General features: G+C 44.2%; 1 protein-coding gene across 1 annotated transcript; it reads left to right on the top strand.

Annotated features, from left to right (window-relative positions):
- The first annotated feature begins 352 nt into the window (after window positions 1-352).
- LOC119649225 (protein lin-28 homolog) lies at window positions 353-20173 on the top strand. The gene is made up of 4 exons (XM_038051284.1): window positions 353-868; window positions 11435-11553; window positions 19422-19721; window positions 19790-20173. Exons 1-4 carry the CDS (start codon window positions 772-774, stop codon window positions 19829-19831), a joined length of 558 nt encoding a protein of 185 aa, XP_037907212.1. The 5' UTR covers window positions 353-771; the 3' UTR covers window positions 19832-20173.
- Window positions 20174-21554: the final 1381 nt, after the last annotated feature.

Genomic DNA, 21554 nt, shown 5'->3' with positions numbered 1-21554 from the left:
GAACCAGGAGTAGTTAGTGTTTTCATCCCTTACAGGCTTTAGACTCAAACCAAGCTAAATACTAGGCTAACTTTGGCGTAGGATCCAATATTTCCCTTAAAAATCTTTTATTTCGGTGACTATCTATTTTCGGCCATCGTAAAACTGTATCTAATAACAACAATAAATTTGGTAACACTGCATACATATCTAACTAGAAAACGCATAGAAAACTCGTTCCTTCTCTGTTTCTCGATTGGGATGAAAGCAGACCGACAATGAAACATTTTTTGAACTTCTTCTACTCTCCAAGATTTCAATGCACATAAGATAGGTTGTAGGCACAATCCAACCCGCTGGGTTTGAACTGGCACTGGGAAAGGGAATGGGATATTGACTGTTGGGCATGGAAGTAGGCCTACACATTACGTCGGACGGACCGCTCACGGAAAAATTTTGGAAAACTAGAAAACAGTGCGTATTGCATTGGTGAGGCATTTGTGCGGTATTTCGGAATTTTTCCAGCGAGTCGGGTTATTTTCTTCGTTTTTTCTACGATTTTTCCTACCTTCTGGAGCTTGCCTGCAAGGATAATGAAATTAGATATTTTAAGTTATTAATTCTAGTGCTGAAAACCGACTATTGTTAGATGAAAGTGTTGAGTGTTTCGAATCAGCAGAATGTGTAGAAGCAACATGTGTGTAAATAAGATAGTGATTACGTGACATAAACTGTTTAAGCACGCTATCCGCCGAAACTCTCACTGTTTAAATTTGGCGACATTACACCAAAATGGATACTAGCCCCAGCTCGGGAGATCAACAAGGAGCAGAAGCACCGCAGCCGGGACCTTCAGGCGAATCGCCATCGGAACCACAGCAAAGAACTGGTATAAACCCCCATTGCATTGCTTTCAACGTCAGCCCCCTATGTATACTGAAATCAGCTCTCAACCTTGCGCATTCGCAACTATGCAACCCACTCCCATTTTCACGCAACCTATGAATGGAAGCCAGTCTCCATACTGTAATTGTAAACAAGGAAAAAGTGGACTATCGGCGAAAATCGATATCATAATCAAATGCAATTCGCCCCGGCCTAGTAGACCCGAGTATCTTCCCATGTGGGCGCCATTAAAACGCATTCATCGGCACTTTCATGCCTTGAATGCGGATCTGCCCCAAATACGTTGAAGAAAGTTGGATAAGTAGTTTGAATACGGAGTGAATTAGGGTTCAGTTTGCTTCCTTCCCACATTACTCGGTATCTTATTTGAAAATCTCTCTCATCGCTCAGTTTTTTTTTCTGGGTTCGTGTTCCTCCACAAGGCACACACTTTTCCGAGTATCTTATGCCGAATGTTCCCAGAAAAGAAAGATATTACTTCGACGGTAGAGTCTGAATAGGAACAGGGATTGAGGAATTTGAATGGAAGACGGCTTTGAATGGAATAGGAAAGAAATAGAGAAGGGTAGCTGATTTAGGCCCTTTCACTGGACCTGTTTTCGTTTATGAATAGATACGAAGAAATTTGAGAAAGGGTTTGGACTAGTTTTCTTGTGGGAAATGACGCAATTATTTTATAATTGGCGGGATTGAAAGAATGCTGGTAGTAACGGTATTTTCAATTGAGGATTTTCTAAAATCGTAAGATTCGTTGAAATAATTATGATGATGTTTAGAGATTGTCGAAGAGTTTTGATTGAAGGAAATTGGTCAATAATTTTCCGGGATTTGTCATTAGGAGCTAAGCTAAACATAGCAGCAGGTACTGAGAACCCTTTCAAACCAGAGTCTGACTGAGACCAGCATTGAGAGGAAAAGGTATATCAGATATGACTCCTAAAAGATCCAAACAACCTTGTGTTTCGGCTTTAGAACGAGGCATATCACTCAATCAACCTCTTCATAAAAGGCTTCTACTTTTTCCTCTTCCGTTAATGACTTTATTTGCCATTGCAATGACAGAACATTTTAGGCACTAGAATCGATTAATAGCTGCAGACGCTATGCCCTCTGCTCATTCATTATTATAAAGAAATGGCATTCACTTTCTATAGTACATTGGTGGGAAAACGTCTTCAGTCCTTCATGATTTTCCATTGCTTTCCAGACTTTCTTCTTGCAATGGCTGCGTTAATAGCAGTTGTTTAACTATCCTTAACGCCACTGCTGTGCACTTATCTTCTTCTTTTTCTTCAGCTTTTGTCCCGTTCATAAGCGGGGTCGGGTCGTGGTGATCGGTTTCGCCATTTAGTTCTATCAAATGCCTGATCTGGATGCAATCTCGAGGCTTTTAAATCCCCATCTAGCATATCAAGCCACCGTTGTTTCGGCCTGCCTTTTGGCCGTTTACCACCGACTTTGACGTTCAGACCAATCTTGGCAAGTGAATTCTCGTTAGCGCGAATTGCGTGACCATACCATCGAAGACGCCTCTCTCGCAGTTTTTCCACGCGGATGTCTTGGGGGGTTTTACGTGAGTACCTGTCTCGTGGACTTAATCTCACGGTCTTCTTAAGACACGGATTGATTTTGTGACCACAATCAAAACCATGCTGTGACAAACAACAACAGTACCACTCTATACCAAGTGCATGGCTCAGCATTCATACTGGTGGATGCAAGACCTACCAAAATCTCTACCGAACTAAGGAGTACGGCACCCGTGTTGAAACGCAACACTACGCTTAAACCCGAAGGTCTCTATTCGTTAGAACGCAACCACAACCCCCATGAAGCTCCCACTAGGGGGCCAACCGCAAACAACCGAACCTACATACAACAGGAATTCCCCTGGCACTTCAGATGGGTCGCCGTATAGACTCGGATCTGATCGCCCTAATTAGGCCTTTGGAGCATTCGCCTACTGCATCACGGCCGGCAAGCGCCTCCTGGTGCCACCACTATGGAGGTTCTCCTCGGCCACTTGGTTTTGGTTCAGCCGACAGGGTGCCGTCCCGTCTTCCTCCCCGCCACCTCTGAGCACCTCATTTCGGATGTGATCAAAATGTGTGACGCCACTAGTCCAACGCAATATCTTCGTCTTCATTACCACAAGACGCCGGTCATTGTCTGTTATAATTGGCCAACACTCAGAACCATAGAGAGCGACAGGACGGACGACATTGCGGTAAATTTTAGATTTGAGACGTTCGTTGATACGCCGATCACAAAGAGCACTAGTTTTGGAACGCTGGTGCACTTGCACTTATGTGCACTTATGACTTGCTATAATAGTGAAAATGGAGCACACTCTCACTAGCACCTATATGATAAATGAGTGTTTGATCAGTGGACCACACCAAAAAAATGTAGAAATAGGTTGATGAGCTTTGTTCTTCACTCAGGATTTCATTGATCAAGAAGTCCAACCTGTACATCAGCCGGGCCTCCAAATGTGAAATTTCAGGAGATTCGTGGGCCACGACATAAGATCTTTTCTTGGGTTTTGGACGGGCCCCCTGGTGATAGGCTGTTTCTCATTCTGTTGCTTCGTTGCAACCAGTTTCAGCAATGTATCCTTTCAACTCCATGTTAAGTTGCAAGAACTCTAAGACAGTATCTGTAAGTAGTGAGGGCAATGTTCCAGTTACCCGGATCAAGAGTAGCCGAGTGTAATTAAAAATCATCTAGAGCACCGAGCTAAGTCGAACTACAATTGAACAGGAAAGATGGAAATTGAGTGAAGTTTAGTTGAGTTGAAAGCAACAAGAAATAAAACGATATCATCTTTGTTCCTCTTCTCTTCCTGAAAACTTCAATTTTTTTTCACTACCGGCAAGCTGCCATTTCAACCACAAAACTCTATGCTCACCAAAAAATCCCCTCATCCAGGACTTTAGTAAAGGCTAAATATCCAACGATTTACTCCTTTTCATTAGAGTATCGGATAATAAAGCATAAATGGAATCGTAAGATTTCAATCTTCCTCGTTTCAAATCAGAAAACAAAGTGAGGATGAGACATTGAAGATGGAATAGGCACAGTTAAGGCCTGTTTCGTCAAAGTTTCATCTTACTCGTCGCTTCATCCCGGCAAAGAGGAAAGCATGCGAAATTTTACAAATGATTTAACGAAGAGATGTTCGTTTCACATAGACCTCTAGGCAAACGCACTCCTTAGAAGCTTTAATGACAATGCCTTTCGGCTTGTATCCACAGAGGCTCGTAGATCTTGAACAGGAAGATAATCGTCTAGAAGACAATAAGCTCTAGGATGAATACCAGAAACAACACCCTTTCGAGATATACTACCAAAGGGAAGAAGGCGAAGCTCTACTTTAACATACCAGGTGGGATGGCAATGAAGATTAAGATCACTTGCTTTCGGTAAAAAGTGTCTAACCTAATACTTGGAAAATGCGGTCAATTTACGTGCTGCCTTGGTGTGAATAAAGTTTAGAAGCTACTTCCTCTCTATCCACAACACCACAATGAAGATGAGAGTCGGAGCAGGTTATTTTCCATAGTTTTATTTATATAGAACCAACATATGATGGGCTTGGACTTAGCGAATGTGGATTTCACTTTGTAATCACTACTTAGAGTGCAAAGTTCAGTAAAAGACCATCAGCCAGGAGGGTCGAGTTACCTCAAAATCTAAAAAAAAATGCCGAAAGTGAAGGTTTGACTTCACGTAAGTGCTGTTTTACTGAAGTGCCCCGCCGACACACGCTTGCACGCCTCTGTGCTTGCTAGCCTTGGGAAGGGGGTGTGGTCAGTTTAGACATTTCAGTGCCTCTTATGATTCAACCGAAGTATCGTGTGCCCTTCAACACGGTGCCTGGAACCACCTCACGAAAACGGAGAAATGGAAAAAAGAAAAAAAAACATACCAGATTGGCCGAAAATGGGGAGTCGAAAACTTCAGATCCGCAAGATCCTTACCTACTTCAGATGTGAAGCAGAAGAATCATTGATTGAGGATGTGATCTGTCGCGGATCTTCCCTTTCGTTTTGATTATCGAAGCATTTTTTAAGGTTTTCTTTGAAACAAAACCTTATTAAAATCGGTTTACTGTCTGTCTGTCCGTCTTTCTGTCTTTTTTTTTTAGCTGGTAGAAATCCATCATGGATCATCGAGGACGCGCATGCCGGAATTTTGCTGACTAAAACCTCCCATATTTTCTCCACACTCTCCCCGCGCGGCCACCGTTCTGGTATTACTTCGCGGGGCTGTTCACTTTATTAACTGTTCATGGAATAGCTGTTTCTACTTTATGTGATGTTAGTTGCATTAACTTGCCTTCTATGCCTCGGATCAGCTTCTGCTTCTCTTAGCCGTTGGTGCATTCGTTCCACCGCCCTAACTACACCATTCCCAGCGGTATCCGATTTCATCATACAGCTGGCGAGATTTTCCACTCTTAACGGGGACTCCAGTTCTTTCTCCGGGTTTCTCCTTGGGCGTTCGAGTCTGGAGTAGACGAAGAAAACGTGTTCTGCATCTGCTGCTGCACTTTCACTTGTAGGACAATCTGCCGATTCATCCAAACCGAACCTATAGAGGGACTTTCTGTACCCACCAAGTCCACTTAAGAATTGAGTCAAGTCGTAACTATCGACATGGTTTCGTGTAATCCACAACTTTATGTTCGGAATTGTCTGTATGTCCACCGACCATTTTTCGCCTAGTTCCATGCTGTTTGCCCTGCAGCCAGTAACCGCATTCGCTCAGTTTGTTTCTGTCCGCATTTTTCTCGGAAGCGGTTATAGTGATTTTCACAAAATTTGGTAGCAAGGTGGGGGCTGGGAAAGCTCACGCACCAAATATAGTCATATAGGTATAGGTATCAAATGAAAGGTCTTGGTTAGTACTTTTCGAAGCCGGTCTTAGTTTTGACATTAGTTGGAAAGGTGGGGAGTGCGCGGGTCGAAAGTAATCATTTCCTTAGCAAACCCATGGCGCCCAACGTGGGACCATTTGTAATGATTTATTAAGAGGAACAATGGTCAAGAGTCGGCGGACACTTCGATGAAGCTTTTGTATTTGCTGGCGGACCTTCACGGTCAATTACGCCAACTTTTCTTTTTTTAGCTGCTTAACTTTCTCCTCGTGGTCGTCTCTGGTTGCTCAGAGTGGTCTTAATTCATTTGTCATATCAGATGGCACCCAACGTGGGGCAAAATATTTCCAAAATTCCGATTACCCCAATCAGCGGAAGATATCCTATTCCGGCTCACAACTTCATTTTGATGTGTTGGATAAAAGATACAATAGCTTCTCAACCTTGTTCCCGGCTAGGATCAACGTGCACTTAACTTCGTCTTTCCAGTTTAGGTTACACGCCTTGTTCGTTAGAAGCAAGTGCTCCTATCCCTTATATTATAGTCTAGTAGTATACCTCAAGTCGTCGTTTCTCGTGTTTGTCTTTGGGACTAAGTGTCTCGCAGGTGATTACCTTCCAAAAGTCTTTGTATCTGTAATTACTTACTTGATGGTTTCAGGACGTTTTTTGGGTTCCCATATATGCTCAACTTGAATCTATTCATTTTGAAAGTCATTGTACTGACGTTAAAGTTCGTGGTCTATCTGGGCGCGGCTTTCCAACACGAAGAAATGCCACAAAGGAAATTGAGTCTCTTAACATTGGCAACCAAACTACGAAATGACTGTCTGCAATTCCCACATGTTTTATGTAGCTGTAGTTCAGTTTTACTTATTCCGCAAATACTAGCATTGAATGAAGTTAAAACTTGTCTTATCTAACTCCATCCAGCCGAGAAAGGTGTTTTGTGAAGTCCAAGCCTCCAAAAGAGTGTCGATAATTTGAGGCTGATTAAAGCGAGGAAGTGGAAGTTGCATTCCATTCCATGAGTCTGATTACTGGCTTTTGTCGCTCGAGTGCAGACATAGATTGCACAGCTTTGATTGCATACAGAGCAGTTTAATTTTGTTGGTTTGGCGTTTCACACACGAAGGCACTCGTACGCCCTGGGATTGGAAGGCGGAAGTGGCAATGGATAGATCACAAGTTAAGAAGGGGTGACAATTGCATTGCGGGCTAAGTAATGCAGTGGAATCGACTCCCTCAAGATGGCCGACGAGTGGGTCGCCCCAAAAGCACTTGGTGCAGAACAGTAGGGAAGGATTGCAGTGATGTCATGGAGTCGTGGGGGGAACTGAAGCGCATTTTAAGTAATCGCGAACGATGGCGCATGGGGGTTGTTAAAGCGCTACTCCCCACCAAGGGGTAAATGGCAACCATATACAGGTAACGATTGCTCGTATGAAATATGAGTTGATGTGTCTAGTTTTTCCGTTATTATGAAGATAATAATTGGAGCTCAGCCTGTAGTTTCTACGGTTTTATTTTCAGACGCGGAGTCTGCACTACCTCGAAAAAAAGTTGTCAAAAATTGCAGCTATCAGTCTGCTACGGTAATACTTTAGTTTAAGCATATACCACGTGAGAGAATAATTATTGCCCCTAAGGTTGGAAGGTACCTGATTAACTTCCCCCCCGACAAGTTAGTCTTCAAGTACCAAAGTTTTGTAAATCAGCCGTGGATTGTTGATGTCCCATTAGTGTGACAAGATTGTGGAATTGTATCCACTTTAAAAAGACTCTGGCGGGTGGCTGAAATAGTTGCGTATCAGCCTCTCGATCTCGTGACCTCGGGTTAGAATCCCGGCCACCTTGGATGTTTTTTTCGTATTTGGGCGGCCCCATTGCTAGGTATGATAATAATGAAACTGCGACCTGATTTTCACAGTCACTTTTTGAATTCAATTTCTTTTCCTGGGGAGACTTTTGAAGAGACCGTAACATTGTGATAATATGAAAGTGCAAGTCCAGCGCTATACGGTTAGTAGATAAGAGTAGATAGGTGACCAAAGACGTCTGCGGTCTCGCATTATTCTAGTGGAAGAGGACGCCACGGGATTTCGTCAATTCTGATCAATTTTTCTTAATTGCTCTTGTTAGTTGTTCATAGCGAATACTCTGCCTTTATGGCTCATACCTCCTGGTTGGCGTGTAAATGTTGTGCTAAACGGCGGAGTTTATGACACTCCCTCCTTAGGTGGGCAATTACCGGCATCCACCAGTACATAGAAGGCTTGTAACGGCTGGAGCCCCTCGGGGACATGAAAGTCTCAAATGATGTCGTTCGGTTCATCACTGAATTTACGGCAGTGTCAGCTGCGGGCTACTACCCCCTGACTCTGCCTGCTACAAGAACCTCGACGAACTTCCTCCCTCCCTCCCCTCCCGACATTCCACAGGCAGGGGGAGCCTCGGTTGGTGCACGCCGGCAAGTGGCGTCAACCATTTCGAACGTCATGTACTAGTGATCACTTACCGAGAAGTTTTCCAGGACTCGCCACCCGTCCATCGATGATGTCAGAGAGTCCGACGCAACAGTGATGTCAGGAATGCCTCCTTCGCAACCTGGTCGCCGAAACATTGTCGTGGATCTGGAGTTGCCTGGTTCTTGCCGCCATTTTCAGGGTTCGTTTCGCTCTGGAATTTGGCTGAGGCGTGCCCCATTCAATGGCCCTAGCATTAAAATCACCGGCTACCGGAATTCGCCCCTTCGTGCCCGAAACGGTGTTCTCGAGAGCATCAAACCGGCGCCGAAAATGGGGCATCGTCTCATTCGGCGTCAGGTAAACGCTAAAAAATGTTATCCCTTAAGCCATTCCCTCGGCCTTGCGTAAGAACACGAACTCGAACTCGTCCCGAATCCAGATGGCAGCGGTACCTGATAAGTGGAGATACCATGAAGCAGGGACCCGGCTTGGTATTGCTCGCTGATTAGTACTAGATCCGCATCGAACTGCGCTAGCAACTGAAGAGCGGTTGCACTCCGGCGCATGTTAATTTGTAAAATTCGGATAATGCCATTTGCGCTCTAGCTCCTTCCAGTTCCGCCCTAAAGATTGGACACCGGCCCAAACTGGCAGTGTGTGCGACGCTCTCACCAGACGCGCCGCGATCCCTGTTGAGAGCGCAACTTTTGATTTAATTGCACCTACTTGGATCCGGCATGCTGTCCTCCTGTCCTGTCCCTTGTAAGTTGCTGATGTTTGCCCTTAGTCCAGACATCTGTAATACTTGGTGCGGACTATCCGCATTCGTACCCTGCATACTACCCATTCAACTTTGATGTTCTCGCTGCTAAGCAGTTTCCTCGCATATTGCTTGCGGACTTCCACCGCTGCGAATTTTTTGGCCTCGAGCGTTTACAGAGGTAATATCTAGTGTCCGGATAGCTGAGTGGTTAGAGCACAAGGCTGTCGTACGGAAGGTCGCGGTTCAAATCTCACTGGCGGCAGTGGAATTTGTATCGTGATTTGACGTCGGATACCAGTCGACTCAGCTGTGAATAAGTACCTGAGTCAAATCAGGGTAACAATCTTGGGCGAGCGCAGTGCTGACCACATTGCCTCCTACAGTCTACTGTAGTGTACCGTTACGGTCTTGAATGAAGTGCTCTAACACACTTATTATTATTATAATATCTCTCCGGGCATTGGTTGCCTCTGAACATTCATGTTTCATGCCCTCCTCCACTTCGACCTTTTCTGTGGGAGTCAAGATCTCGGATTTCTAGAGAGCACATAGGCTCTAAACTTGAAACAAGAGCCTTCTCCCCCAATAACTCCTTGACCGCTTCGCAGAAGGTACTCTTGCTAGTCGTCTTCGAGACCAGTTAGACAAAGACCCCGCCACCCTTCGTTTTCCATATGGACGACATTGTCTCCATTGTCTTCGGGTTTCATCCTGTAGCAAATTTCGGACGCAAATGTTTGGCTTCCGTCAGCCTAATGAGTAGAGCCGACGGTCTAGTCCTTCTTCGTTTGCTCGTCTTTTCTACTACTGGGTTCTGGTTTGTAGTCTACTTGTCTTTGGACAGATGCGTCTCTGGTGGTATAGTCAGTTGTTTCCTTTTATCCTTCTCCGCCTTCTATTTTTGGGCCCTGGAAACTGATTCCAGTTCTATCAGCCTATTTTTGACGCTTTTGCTGACGTTCCTTTGGAGGAATGTTACAGACCGAATACGCTTCACTACTGCCGCGTATTTTCTTCAGCTCTAGTTAGGAGTTGACTGCATTTCTATTCGGTTCGTGTTCGAATCTACCTGCTCAGGACTAGCGATTCTGACTAGGCTTTTTTTCAGAACAGAAGCGCTATAGGATATTGAAGTTGCCGTCCCCGCACCGTCAGTCACGCTACTTGGTAAGGTTTCCTCTTTATTTGGGCGTCCAGGTGTTACATCGGGTATTTCAGCCCTCGCTGCCTCTTTCGTTGATCGCTGCGGTGAATGACGCATTTTTGTGCTGCACCCGAACGCACTGAGCACTTCCTCCTTCCCTGCTATTTCGTCGATTTTTCTTGTTGGTTTGTACACAGGTTACACACAAGTTTTAGGGTCGATGTTGCAGTTGGGCTATCTACGAGTATAAGTGTTTTCTTTATTTGTGGTTTTGAAAAACTTAGGGAGCAGAGGAGTTCCTAAGCTTTGCTGTCGTCTTTTCTCTCATCATTCTTGGCTCTCATACTCAAGGGAAACGAGTGCGCTCCAGCCAATCCGCAGCGAACTTGCTGACAAACAGAAAGATCAAAGCAGATGGCACGGGCTTGCTTGCTTTTTGAATTCAGCGCTCGGTGTGCCCGTGTTTTGTTCGAGAAAGAAAGGAAGATTTTTTAAGACCAAAAAGTCGATTTTTTTTACCCTCCACTCTGTACTCCCCCTTAAGGCAGATCAGACCGGCTGTTTCGCCATTGGTAATGACGATAATGGCGATGTGACAGTGGAAAAAGGATGAAGCACGTGTCAATCCAGTGCACAGTTTCATAACCCGGTTCATACAAACGTGTAAAAATTAGCGAACATATCCGATTGGAAAATTCTACCAAATATCCTGGGACAACGAAAAGAAAAGACAGAGAGGAAAATTCAATTCAACAGTGAATGTTCAAATTAATCAGAATTACAACACACAAACAACACAGGGTATCCTGCCCAAATCAACGTTCAAGAAGTGAAAATTTTCTATAAGAGAAACAATTTTCGCCCATTTTCCTTCAAAAGGGATGGTAGTGAACTGCTTTTGATCGCCTTCGTCTTGTAAATCATTCAATTTGCCAATATTGAGCTCCTTTTTAATCAAATTAAATCGGACTCTTTTCATTCCTGAAATCCGGTTTCCCTTACGCGTTCTTTTGGGATATTCTTTGATCACTAAGGATCCCAGCAAAAACATCTGCAAAAAAATCCACACTACGAAGATACATAACAATTGTATTGTTGTCAAAAATTGCAACCCTTTTTCACTTAGTTACCCACGAAACTCGTTCTCCCTTAGAATTCCGAAACCGGACAGGATCACAGACACTCAGTCTTTCTCCTTCTCAGGCCCGTCTGCGGATCTTCGCATTGTCTTGATGATATCCTTTTTGAAGAACCAACTGTAATTTATATTGTATCCGTTTTCTGTTTTGCAGAAATCGACATATCGGAAACGCAAGGAACTCGCCTCGGGACATGCAAATGGTTCAACGTGTCTAAAGGCTGGGGTTTTATAACACCGAAGGATGGTGGCCAGGACGTTTTCGTGCATCAGGTAAGGCAGGTTTCCATGTCCTCCGGGAATGTGTTTTTAATTTTTCCAGCGACCTTTCGCGAACTGGAGAGCACTCAAATTAATTTTATGTTATGGGAATGAGGACCTGTTGATTCGGTCCCGTTCGCCTTTGTGTTTTGATTGATTCGTTTTTTTATGTGAAAATTGCGGCAGTAACAGGAATCGGGAAATGATATGTGTATACCATCATTGTTGAGTCTGGAGTATGTTTATTAAAACGATTTAAAGGCACTTTAGGCAAAATTTATTACTTTGAATGTAAACTTTAGTAAAAATTAGTAACTCGTAAAATAAATTTTTCATTTGAAAATCTCCCCAAGTTGACTTGGCATGGGGTGGCCTGGTAATTTTCGTCCCAATTATTCAATATAATAATTCATTTTTTTGGAATGATATGCAGTGCTGAAATATCTTGCGCTCCAGTAAATAAACCCCATGCCGTCTGAATGCACTCAAGTCATTTAGCTACCGTCATTATCATCAACGGTGCAACAATAGGTATCTGGTCTCCATACATCCCGGTTTTCCGCTAAGGTCCACCAGTTCGATACTGTTGGAAAGTAACTAACTTGGCTACTCCTGAACGAACAGCAGATACGCAAACGATGCCGACTGTCGTACAGCAGGACGCCTTCGAGAAACTCATCAGGATGATGAGCAACTTCCATAAGGACAGCCAGGATCACCATTCGTATGGCTACCTCAAAGCGAGGCAACAACATCTAGCGAAACTCTGGACTGTGATCACGACAACACACCAGGTGATCATGTCCAACGGGAAAATGACGAAGAGCATCAAGCTCAGTACTCCAAAGAGTATGATAAGGTAGAGGAAGTCTATTCGGAGCTCCACTCGATTTTTGAGACTGATGTCAAGGAGCACACTAGTTTAGCGGGGACAGCAACTGAGAATAATTGGAGCACCGAAGCAATATGTAGCTCCAACGAAATCAGATTGGAACGAATGACCATCCTGCAGTTTGGTGGCAACTATGGTCGATGGAAACCATTCTACGACCTTTTCTCGTTAATTGTGCACCGCAATAAAGGGCTGTCAGCCGAGCAAAAGATTCAGTATTTGAAAACGCATCTTACAGGTAAAGCTGCTCGAGTCGTCTAGCATTTGGACATCAGCAACAACAACTATGAAGCGGCATAGAAATTGCTGATCGACCGATTTGGCAACAAGAAGGCCATTGCATGGAACCATATGCACAAGTTTTACCACTTCGCAGCAGCCAACGAGCTGAATTCCTCGCTAACATGAAGGGGATTGGCATCGACGTCGACAATTGGGGTGCACTCATCATCTACATGATCAGCCAGAAATTAGACATCTAGTCGGGAACGCTGGAAGCATTGTACACGACAAAAAATGAGCAAAGTAGACACGCTCATGGTGAATGGAGCAATCACATGCAGTTTTTGCCAGAAGGATCATTTTAGCACTCAATGTAGTAAGTTTAAGACATTGAATATTTCTCACCGAAGGAACCTAATTCGAGAACAAAGGGCCTGCTACAATAATAATAATAATCGTTGGCGCAACAATCCATGTTGGATCAGGGCCTTGAAGTGTGTTAGAGCACTTCATTCAAGACCGTAACGGTACACTAGGAGGCAATGTGGTCAGCATTGCGCTCGCCCGAGATTATTACCCTGATTTGACTCAGGTACTCATTCACAGCTGAGTCGACTGGTATCCGAGGTCAAATCACGATACAAATTCCACTGCCACCAGTGAGATTTGAACTACGGCCTTCCGTACGACAGCCTTGCGCTCTAACCACTCAGCTATCCGGACACACAACTGCATGAAAAAAGGTCATAATGTCAAGGACTGCCCGTCGAAAAATCGTTGCCGCACGTGCAATAAGAAACATCATACATTACTGCATAGTGATGGTGAGGAGAAGACAAAATCCAAGGAAGACGCAAAGTAGCTAGCCTCTGCAACGACAGCACTTTTGGCGAACCAATCCAAAACTACCCAGACCGTGTTATTGGCCACCGCGAGAATCGAGGTGTGGTATTGTATAGAATAACTCTCAGCGAAGCTTCATCACCGAAAAGGCAGTTCAATCATTGGGGATAAAGCGGCAGCACGCAAGCTTCAACATCAGGGGGGTGGGTCAACGTCTCCCAGAGAAACCAAGGGCGAAGTAAAGCTGCGGGTACGACCCAAGTATGGAGACAACATTAGGTTATTAACTCTAATCATTTCAAAAATCACCAATATTTGCCCAGCAATCGAGAAAAACGCACATTGCTTGTCAGTGATGTCTGAATTCAAACCACGCACAACGTGCGCCCTCAAAACAAAGTTAGGGTGGGTGCTACTTGGACCTGATCGCTGAATTCTGACGTCATCACCATGACTTCTACAGTGGACACAACAAACGCACTATTACGGAAGTTTTGGGAAATCGACGCAGTTCCTGCAGCCAGCCACATGATAAAGGAGGAAGAAGTAAGGGTAAACCAGGGGGGTCACAACCAGGGTCACCAGGGGCCAATGGAACTGGTTAAATATGGAGGCGACAAACAACGCCAAGCAATTGAAGTAATAAAAACTTGTTGTTTCTTTTTCGTTGGTGTGGTCTATAAACAGCACTTCATCAGTGCAAACAAACTTGTTTGCACTGATGAAGGGAACAAGTGGTTCCCGAAATATCGGTATTTGCAAGAATAAATACCCACACCAACGAAAAAGAAACAACAAGTTTTTATTACTTCAATTGCTTGGCGTTGTTTGTCGCCTCCATATTTAACCAGTTCCATTGGCCCCTGGTGACTTACCATTCCTAAGTCGATGAATTGCACAGACTGCTCCTTCTATGCTTAGTGGTGACAAAATTGGTATTTCGTTTTCTTGGCAGGTCGTCCAACCCTGGTTGTTGAGCAGTTGATTGAAATAATAAACGTATCACTCCAATATGTCCATTTAGCCGGGAGTAAAATTTTCCTCTTGGTTTCAGCAGGAAGAGCATCGATGTGTATACAGCTTCATCATTCAGACTTGTTGATAGAACTTCTGCGCTCTGCGATGTTGCTCCCTGTACTTGTCGAGTTTATAGACCTGCTGGTTCTGCGAGGCTTCCTTTGTCTGTGAAGGTGCTTCTCCGATTTGCATTTACTCCCGCATAAAATGCAGATCCTACCACAAAAAAAAATTCATCAAGTTGAACCCTCCATATCGGCGAGAATGACGGCGATGATGATCATCGAAATATGACAATCTGTGTGTTATTTGCGCGAAATGTATAATTGAGCCGCACTGCTTCGAGGACGAACAATCAAAATCAGTTGCGGCCAACGGTAAGCATTATCGGTTCCGGCAAGATTGCCCGCCATGTCATATGTCGGCCGCCACGATCAATCTTTTGAAGGCAGTTTTCCCTGGTCGCTTAATAACCGAAAATGACGATTTTGATTAGCCCTCGTGTTACCCTGATTTAACGCTAGCGGATTTTGCCTTTTCCTTAATGTTTTATTTCAGAAACAACTAGGCGTCAAGTAAAAGGCAACTGCACCCAATTAAGGCCTGGGAACTTGAATGCTGTATAAAATTGGAAATTTCATTCATAGATCAACCAAAGTTTCACATTGGGATTATTATCATGCTGAAACCAGAAATAGTTCGTAGGCTCTAACTGTCCAAGCGGTTACTTTAAATTAGTCCTCAAAATATCCAAATAACCAAATTAGTCCGCTGTTGACTCTATCAAAAGAAGTTTACAAGCGGGGTCGGCTCGTCGTAATCGGTTTCACCATTTGTTTCTATCAAATGCCTGATATGGATTCAATCGGGAAGCTTTTAAATCCCCATCCAGCGCATCAAATCACCGTTGTTTCGGCCGGCCTTTTAGTGGTTTACCATCGACTTCGATGTTCAGACCAATCTTGGAGAGTGAATTCTCGTTAGCGCGAATTACGTGGCCATACCATCGAAGATGCCTTTCTAGCAGTATTTCTACGATTGATGCAACCCCATATCGATCGTGGATATCCACATTTTGGATGTTATCAACGCGTGTGACACCACTAGTCCAACGCAACATCTTCGCCTCCATTGCCACAAGACGGCGTTCATTGTCTTTTATAGTTGGCCAACACTCAGAACCACAGAGAGCGACTGGACGGACGACATTGGGGTAAATTTTAAATTTGGGACGTTCGTTGATACGTCGATCACAAAGAACACCAGTTGTGGAACGCCACTTCATCCAGGTTGCGTTAATGCGTAAACGAATTTCATAAGGCAGTTCTCTATTGGCTGATAGCATTGATCCGAAATATTTAAATCGCTCAGTTCTGGGCAGGTTACTGCCTCTGACGGTGATTGTGCTTGTTTCATGGGGACCAGTCAGGTCCTGTTGTTTGAGATGACGGTTACGTCTCTACGGTTTTACGTGGGTACCTGTCTAGGGGACTTAATCCCATGGTCTTCTTAAGACGCGGATTAATTTTGTGATCACAATCAGAGCCCCACTACGACAAGCTACAACGGTACCAGTCTATACCGAGTGCATGGTTTTGCATTGATACTGGTGGATGCAGGACCTACCTAAGTTTCTACCGAATTAAGGAGTACGGCTCCCGTGTTGAAACCCAACATCACGCCGTTTGAACGTAACCACAACCCCCATGAACATCCCACTAGGGGGCCAAGAGCAACAACCGAGCTGAACGCACATACAACAGGAATTCTTCTGAAGTATGTGAATTCAGGGGCTACCCCGGTTCCCATAGTACCAGTATACCCTTGGTAAGATTTCGTGACCTATTGCCACTTTAGATGAATCAATGTGTAGACTCGGGTCTGATCGCACTAATTAGACCTTTGGAGCATTCGCCTACTGCATCATGATCGGCAAATGTGATACTGCATCTTCCGGTGCCACCATGGTTTTGCTTTGGGCGACAGGGTGCCGCCTCGACTTCTCCACCGCAACCTCTGAGCACCAGTTGCGCTGACAGGTGGAACTGCTCCAAATGTCAGCAATGTGGAAGTCGAGGATAAACAAATTTTTCAGTTGAAATCTGCTCGAAATACTCTCGCCATCTATCCATTGCTCGACGGTTAGTAAACAAAGTATCATTCTTGTCATTAACGCAACAGAAGTGTTCCATATCCTGTCTGCGTTCGTTTCCGCTTTTGTCGAGTCGATACAGATCTCTCTCGTTATCCCGAGTGTCCATTTTATCGTGAAGGGCTCGGGTGACAGCGATCACTTTCTTTGCTTCCCGGTTGGCGAGCGTTTTATCGTCGAAAAACTTGTGGTAGAGGTGTTTCGTTTCCCAGACCTTAATTTCAATATCGTCATTCCAAATCCAAGTATCTCAGTTGATGTGCCGCTTACTAGGCTTGGTGACTCCAATGGTTGCAGAGGTCGCTTTGCAGATCGCGTCTTTCATTTGATTCCACGGTTCTTCCACATTCGTAATGGTTGGTAATCGCGTAAGTGAGATCATTTCTTCTTTCTTCTCACGAAATCCCCACCATTTAATGCGCGGCGAGCCAGTGCGTTCCTCATGCTGTTTTTTCGGTGGTTTAATTCACAGGACTGCAATCAACGGTCGATGTTGAGGTGCCATGGTCTCATAGGGAATGGCTTTGCAATCAATGACGGTGGTAAAATGTCGGCGTCTATTATATTATATATATTTGATTTGCGCTTTACTGTTGCCACTATAAAATGTAGGAAAATGAGACAATCGTTTGATGAATCATATATTCATAAGTACAAGGTCATGGGTGTCCGCAAAATCGATTATAAGCTCGCCACCCTCATTGCGCGCTCCAAACCCCTTTCTCCCATGGCACCTTTTACTGTCTGCCTTTTCTGCCACATGGTCATTAACGTCGCCGGCAGTGATGATATAGCTATTAGCAGGCATGTTACAGCTTTTTTCATCGAGATGTTTCCGGAAGGCATCTTTTTCGGGATCGGGTCGACCTGTCTGTGGTGCGTACGCGGTAAAGTAGTGTATAGTGCGATCAGCTGATATAATGGTGAGCTTCATGAGTCGATCATCAAATCGTTCGACTCCTTTAATGGCATCACGGAAACCCTCTGAGATGGCAACGCCAACACCGTATGGAATGTATGGGCTATCAAAATAGAAAAGTTTATTGCTATTTTTACTGCGTTTACTTTCTAGTTAGGGTACCAAGATTTAGGGTGCAGACACATTTTTGTTTCCCTTAGACTAACTTACTCACTTGACGTCAAGAACCCTTGCCCATTTCTCGACAGGACCGGGGCCGTCCTGCCGCGTCGACTGAGGTGGATTCACTAGCATTTTTCTGAATCGTGTTACTCGATCCAATCATGTTGTTTCTAATGACATTGGATGCATTTTCTTGGCCGGCCTGTCGCGTGACCTGTCACAAAGAGAGATCAGGTAGGGTTTCGCATAGTGGAATAACTCCAACTATACTTTCTTTATCTCTTTCTCTGATCTCAGCATTTTATTTGTGTTTTACTGAGGATAGTACAAAGCACGTTGCCTCAAACCTGGGCTTGGGACCAGGAGAATTTCTCTCTCTTCTCTGAGCGCCCAGATTGACAGCATGATCTCCTATAGGCTAGTGTCCTATCCAAACCGCCGTAATCTTGTTTGCATTTGAACGCGTGTGGCCCACAAACTCTCGCTATCGGATTTTGTTATAGATAGAAAGGCCAAGGAGTTGAAAGGTTGCGGTGGCCACTCACCTTTAAAAAATAGAATACTACAAAGAGTGGGAAGGTGATTTGATATGGGCATGGTAAAGTTTAATTGCCAACCCTACCTTATATAGCCTATAAGTAGGCGAAGTAAAATTTTCTGTATTTGAATAAATTGCGAATCATTTCACTTGGGTCACAACCCACGTCGAGTATATTCCACAGGTGTGGAATCCCCCACGCGAACTGCGCGTAAAAGCAAACTTCCTGTGCTGCAGGGAGCGGTAGAACAAGGTAGGGTTGTCACAAACTAGAACTCCATTCACACAACCAAGGTTCGAAGACTCACAATTGGAGTATCAAGTTTGAATCTTCAAACTCCGAATGTGGAAAAAAATTCACGGTCGCCCGTTCTTGAAAAGTTACGAAGTCTTAAAAGCGATACAGGAGAAGGTGGAGGGAGACGGGGCAGTTAGTGTTCCACTGCCATGAAAATAGCTCCGTTTTGGGGCCTTTAATTTTATAAAGAGAGGCGGTCGGTCCCAATTTTTAGCAAGCCTAGAAACGATGGTTGTTTTGGTGTCGATTTCACTTATTTGGATGTCGCTTCTTCGCTAATTTTGATCTATTCCTCCATAATAACTCATTTAAGCATTTCCTTTGAAGTTATGTTATGTTTGCGGATCTTATGCTCCATTAAGTGCCATAAATGTTCAATAGGGTTAAGGTTCGGAGATTGAAGGAGAGTTTTCAATTGATGTTTGTTGGTATAGAGTAGCCGCCACTTCACATTTTGCGCCGTGTGCTTAGGACCATTATCCTGTTGGAACCAAAGAATCCACACCACTGACCAGTGAAGGCTGCTAAAGATCTTCATACATAGTATTAACTAGTCCTATTTTAAGTTTAGTAATTTCATCCTTTTTCGTTAATTTTCTTTGCGTTGTATCCAACAGATTGTATGTTAGCTTCTTGTAAAAAAACAAAACACATTTAAACCCTTTTATTTATTACAATCGTGCCCCGATTCAATTTTGCTCACTATTTATAAGTGGAGCTCCAGAATTTCAGTAATTATTCTAGCGTACATTTAGACCATTTTTTTGTATTTAATTAATGCATCTCTCGGTGCACATTGCATTTATTACTTTTCGTTTCTCTCTTCCACTTCCACAGAGCGTTATCAAAATGGCTGGCTTCCGTTCTCTAGGCGAGAATGAATTAGTCGAATTTGAATGCAAGATCACCGAGAGAGGACTGGAAGCCACACGTGTTTCGGGCCCGGAACAGGCAGATTGTTCGGGAAGTTCCCGCCGCCCACGTGTTGGAAAACGTTACCGCCGAATGCGATGCTACAACTGTGGAGAGTTTTCCAATCACTTAGCAGCCGACTGCCATCTGGGACCGCAACCAAAACGGTGCCACAACTGCCATAGCGACGACCACTTAGTGGCGGATTGTCCCAACTCGAAAAAGGTTTGTCTTTACTGATTTCATTGCTAGATGGCGCCGTGGAACCTAACAGTGCTTTTCAATCTTTTCAGAAGTCTACAAAAGATGACCCGTCTGGTTCGAAGGAAGAATAAGATATGATTGCGATCCACACTTAGTGAGACTTCTTCCCTCCTTCCGGTACGCAAACCAACCAGGGTGGATGCTCACGAGAAGGCCCTTTCATTTTTCTGAGACAACCAAAAGCTTTTTAGTTTAAGTCAGTTTTAAAAATTTTAAATTCAACTGAAATCAGTTTAAAATATTCAATTTTATGGAAGACCCGAGAAACCTCGAAAAAAATATCAGAATTTTATTGAAACGTTGAATGCGTGCGTGTGAAAATTTTATTTTTTTCTTAACTAAAAAAGGAATTGTAAATATTTGTATTTTATAGACCAGAGAGTACAAGTTTCTCAATTAAACACTTAATAAAAAAAAGATGCAGAAATCTTCTTTGCGCAATTCGCATAACTCCCTGTGTGTTAACTAGGACACAAGGGGGAACAAGTTGTCATATTACGATACTTTCTTGAGGAACAGAACACGCCAGTCCGCGCCTACATACTAAACCAGACCCGTGCATCCTTCAACCGCTCACTCCGCAGAACTGTCGTTAGATATTACTTCACGGGGCTGGTTAGCAATTATGCTGTCATTTCTGTATAGCTATTTGCTCGCCTTTTCCTTTCCGCTATACGAAGCTCTTTTTGTACATTAGTTACGAATGACACTAATTCCAGCTATTTGTTTTCCGACGGAATGTTGGTCCCCCACGCCGCGATGCGACTGCAATAAATAAATTACATGCTCTGCATTTTCTTGCTGGCCTGGGAAGGTTAGGCATGCTGGCGAGTCATCATGCCCAAACCTATGTAGATATTTGCGGTACTCACCGTGACGAGATAGGAACTACGTTAGCTGGTAACTATCGGCTCCATGGCGACGATTGACCTACATACGGATGATCCGAAGCAGCCTATGTGTCCGTCAGCTTTTCGTTGAGCTATCTGTAGGATTTCCGTTGGAGGTTGACTTGGTCAATAGCACTAAAAGGAGCAATCCACACTGAACATATAAAAACTGTATTCATTTTTAAGGAATAACAAGGAAATTAAGCTGAATTATTCATTGTACAACACGTCCGCTTGCGCCAAGCGTTAGTGATCAAATGAGTTTTGTGACGCATCAATGGAGAGAAGTTGGCCACGCATCTCTATAATGCCATGCAGTTGATAGTGGTTCCCTACATCCCTGCATATCCGTGTGCCACCTGACCATCGATGATGCCCTTTTCTTGCTCTTGATCAATTGTCCAGCGTCTTGGGTTGTCGTTCTCCTGATGTAGACTCGTGACATCTCTTTAGCCAAGATGTCTACCAGCAACAGCCCAGTTATAACTAACGCCGCGTCATCTGATATCGTTCGATAGCCGCAAATCACTTCAAGAGCACATAATCTGTACGAGCGTAGTAGGCTTCTCCTGATTTCCTTAGTTGGCAATGCTGCAGGCTATATAGGAGCGGCATAAAGCAAGGTCAAAGGGTAGTATAGGTCCCGGGGCGAAACGTGGATTGGTACCCACGATGGAGCATAAAACCTGGGAAATGCCTGCTGAACCAACACCAACAGCACTACTACCAAACCCTATCTCCACCTCCACGTGGTGACCGCTGGGAGCTCTTTCTTGACGAAAAGCTGCAGACGGAGAAGGATGAAGGCGAGTCGCCCGCGCCTAAAAACGGGACAAATTGTACCAACTGGTCCTCCAGGTTGGGGGTTGGGTAGGGCTGACAACCCTACACGGAAAACAACCTG

This window comes from Hermetia illucens, chromosome 2, assembly GCF_905115235.1.
Source record: "Hermetia illucens chromosome 2, iHerIll2.2.curated.20191125, whole genome shotgun sequence".
Taxonomy (NCBI): Eukaryota; Metazoa; Arthropoda; class Insecta; order Diptera; family Stratiomyidae; genus Hermetia; species Hermetia illucens.
Note: the sequence above shows the minus strand (reverse complement) of the source record. Positions and strands in the feature narration are given on the sequence as shown.

Excerpts from the sequence above, each read along its gene's own strand:
- LOC119649225 (XM_038051284.1), top strand. The coding sequence starts at position 772 with ATGGATACTAGCCCCAGCTCGGGAGATCAACAAGGAGCAGAAGCACCG. Across the intron at positions 11,554-19,421 it reads AGGACGTTTTCGTGCATCAG|AGCGTTATCAAAATGGCTGG; the intron begins GTAAGGCAGGTT and ends CCACTTCCACAG. Across the intron at positions 19,722-19,789 it reads ATTGTCCCAACTCGAAAAAG|AAGTCTACAAAAGATGACCC; the intron begins GTTTGTCTTTAC and ends CAATCTTTTCAG.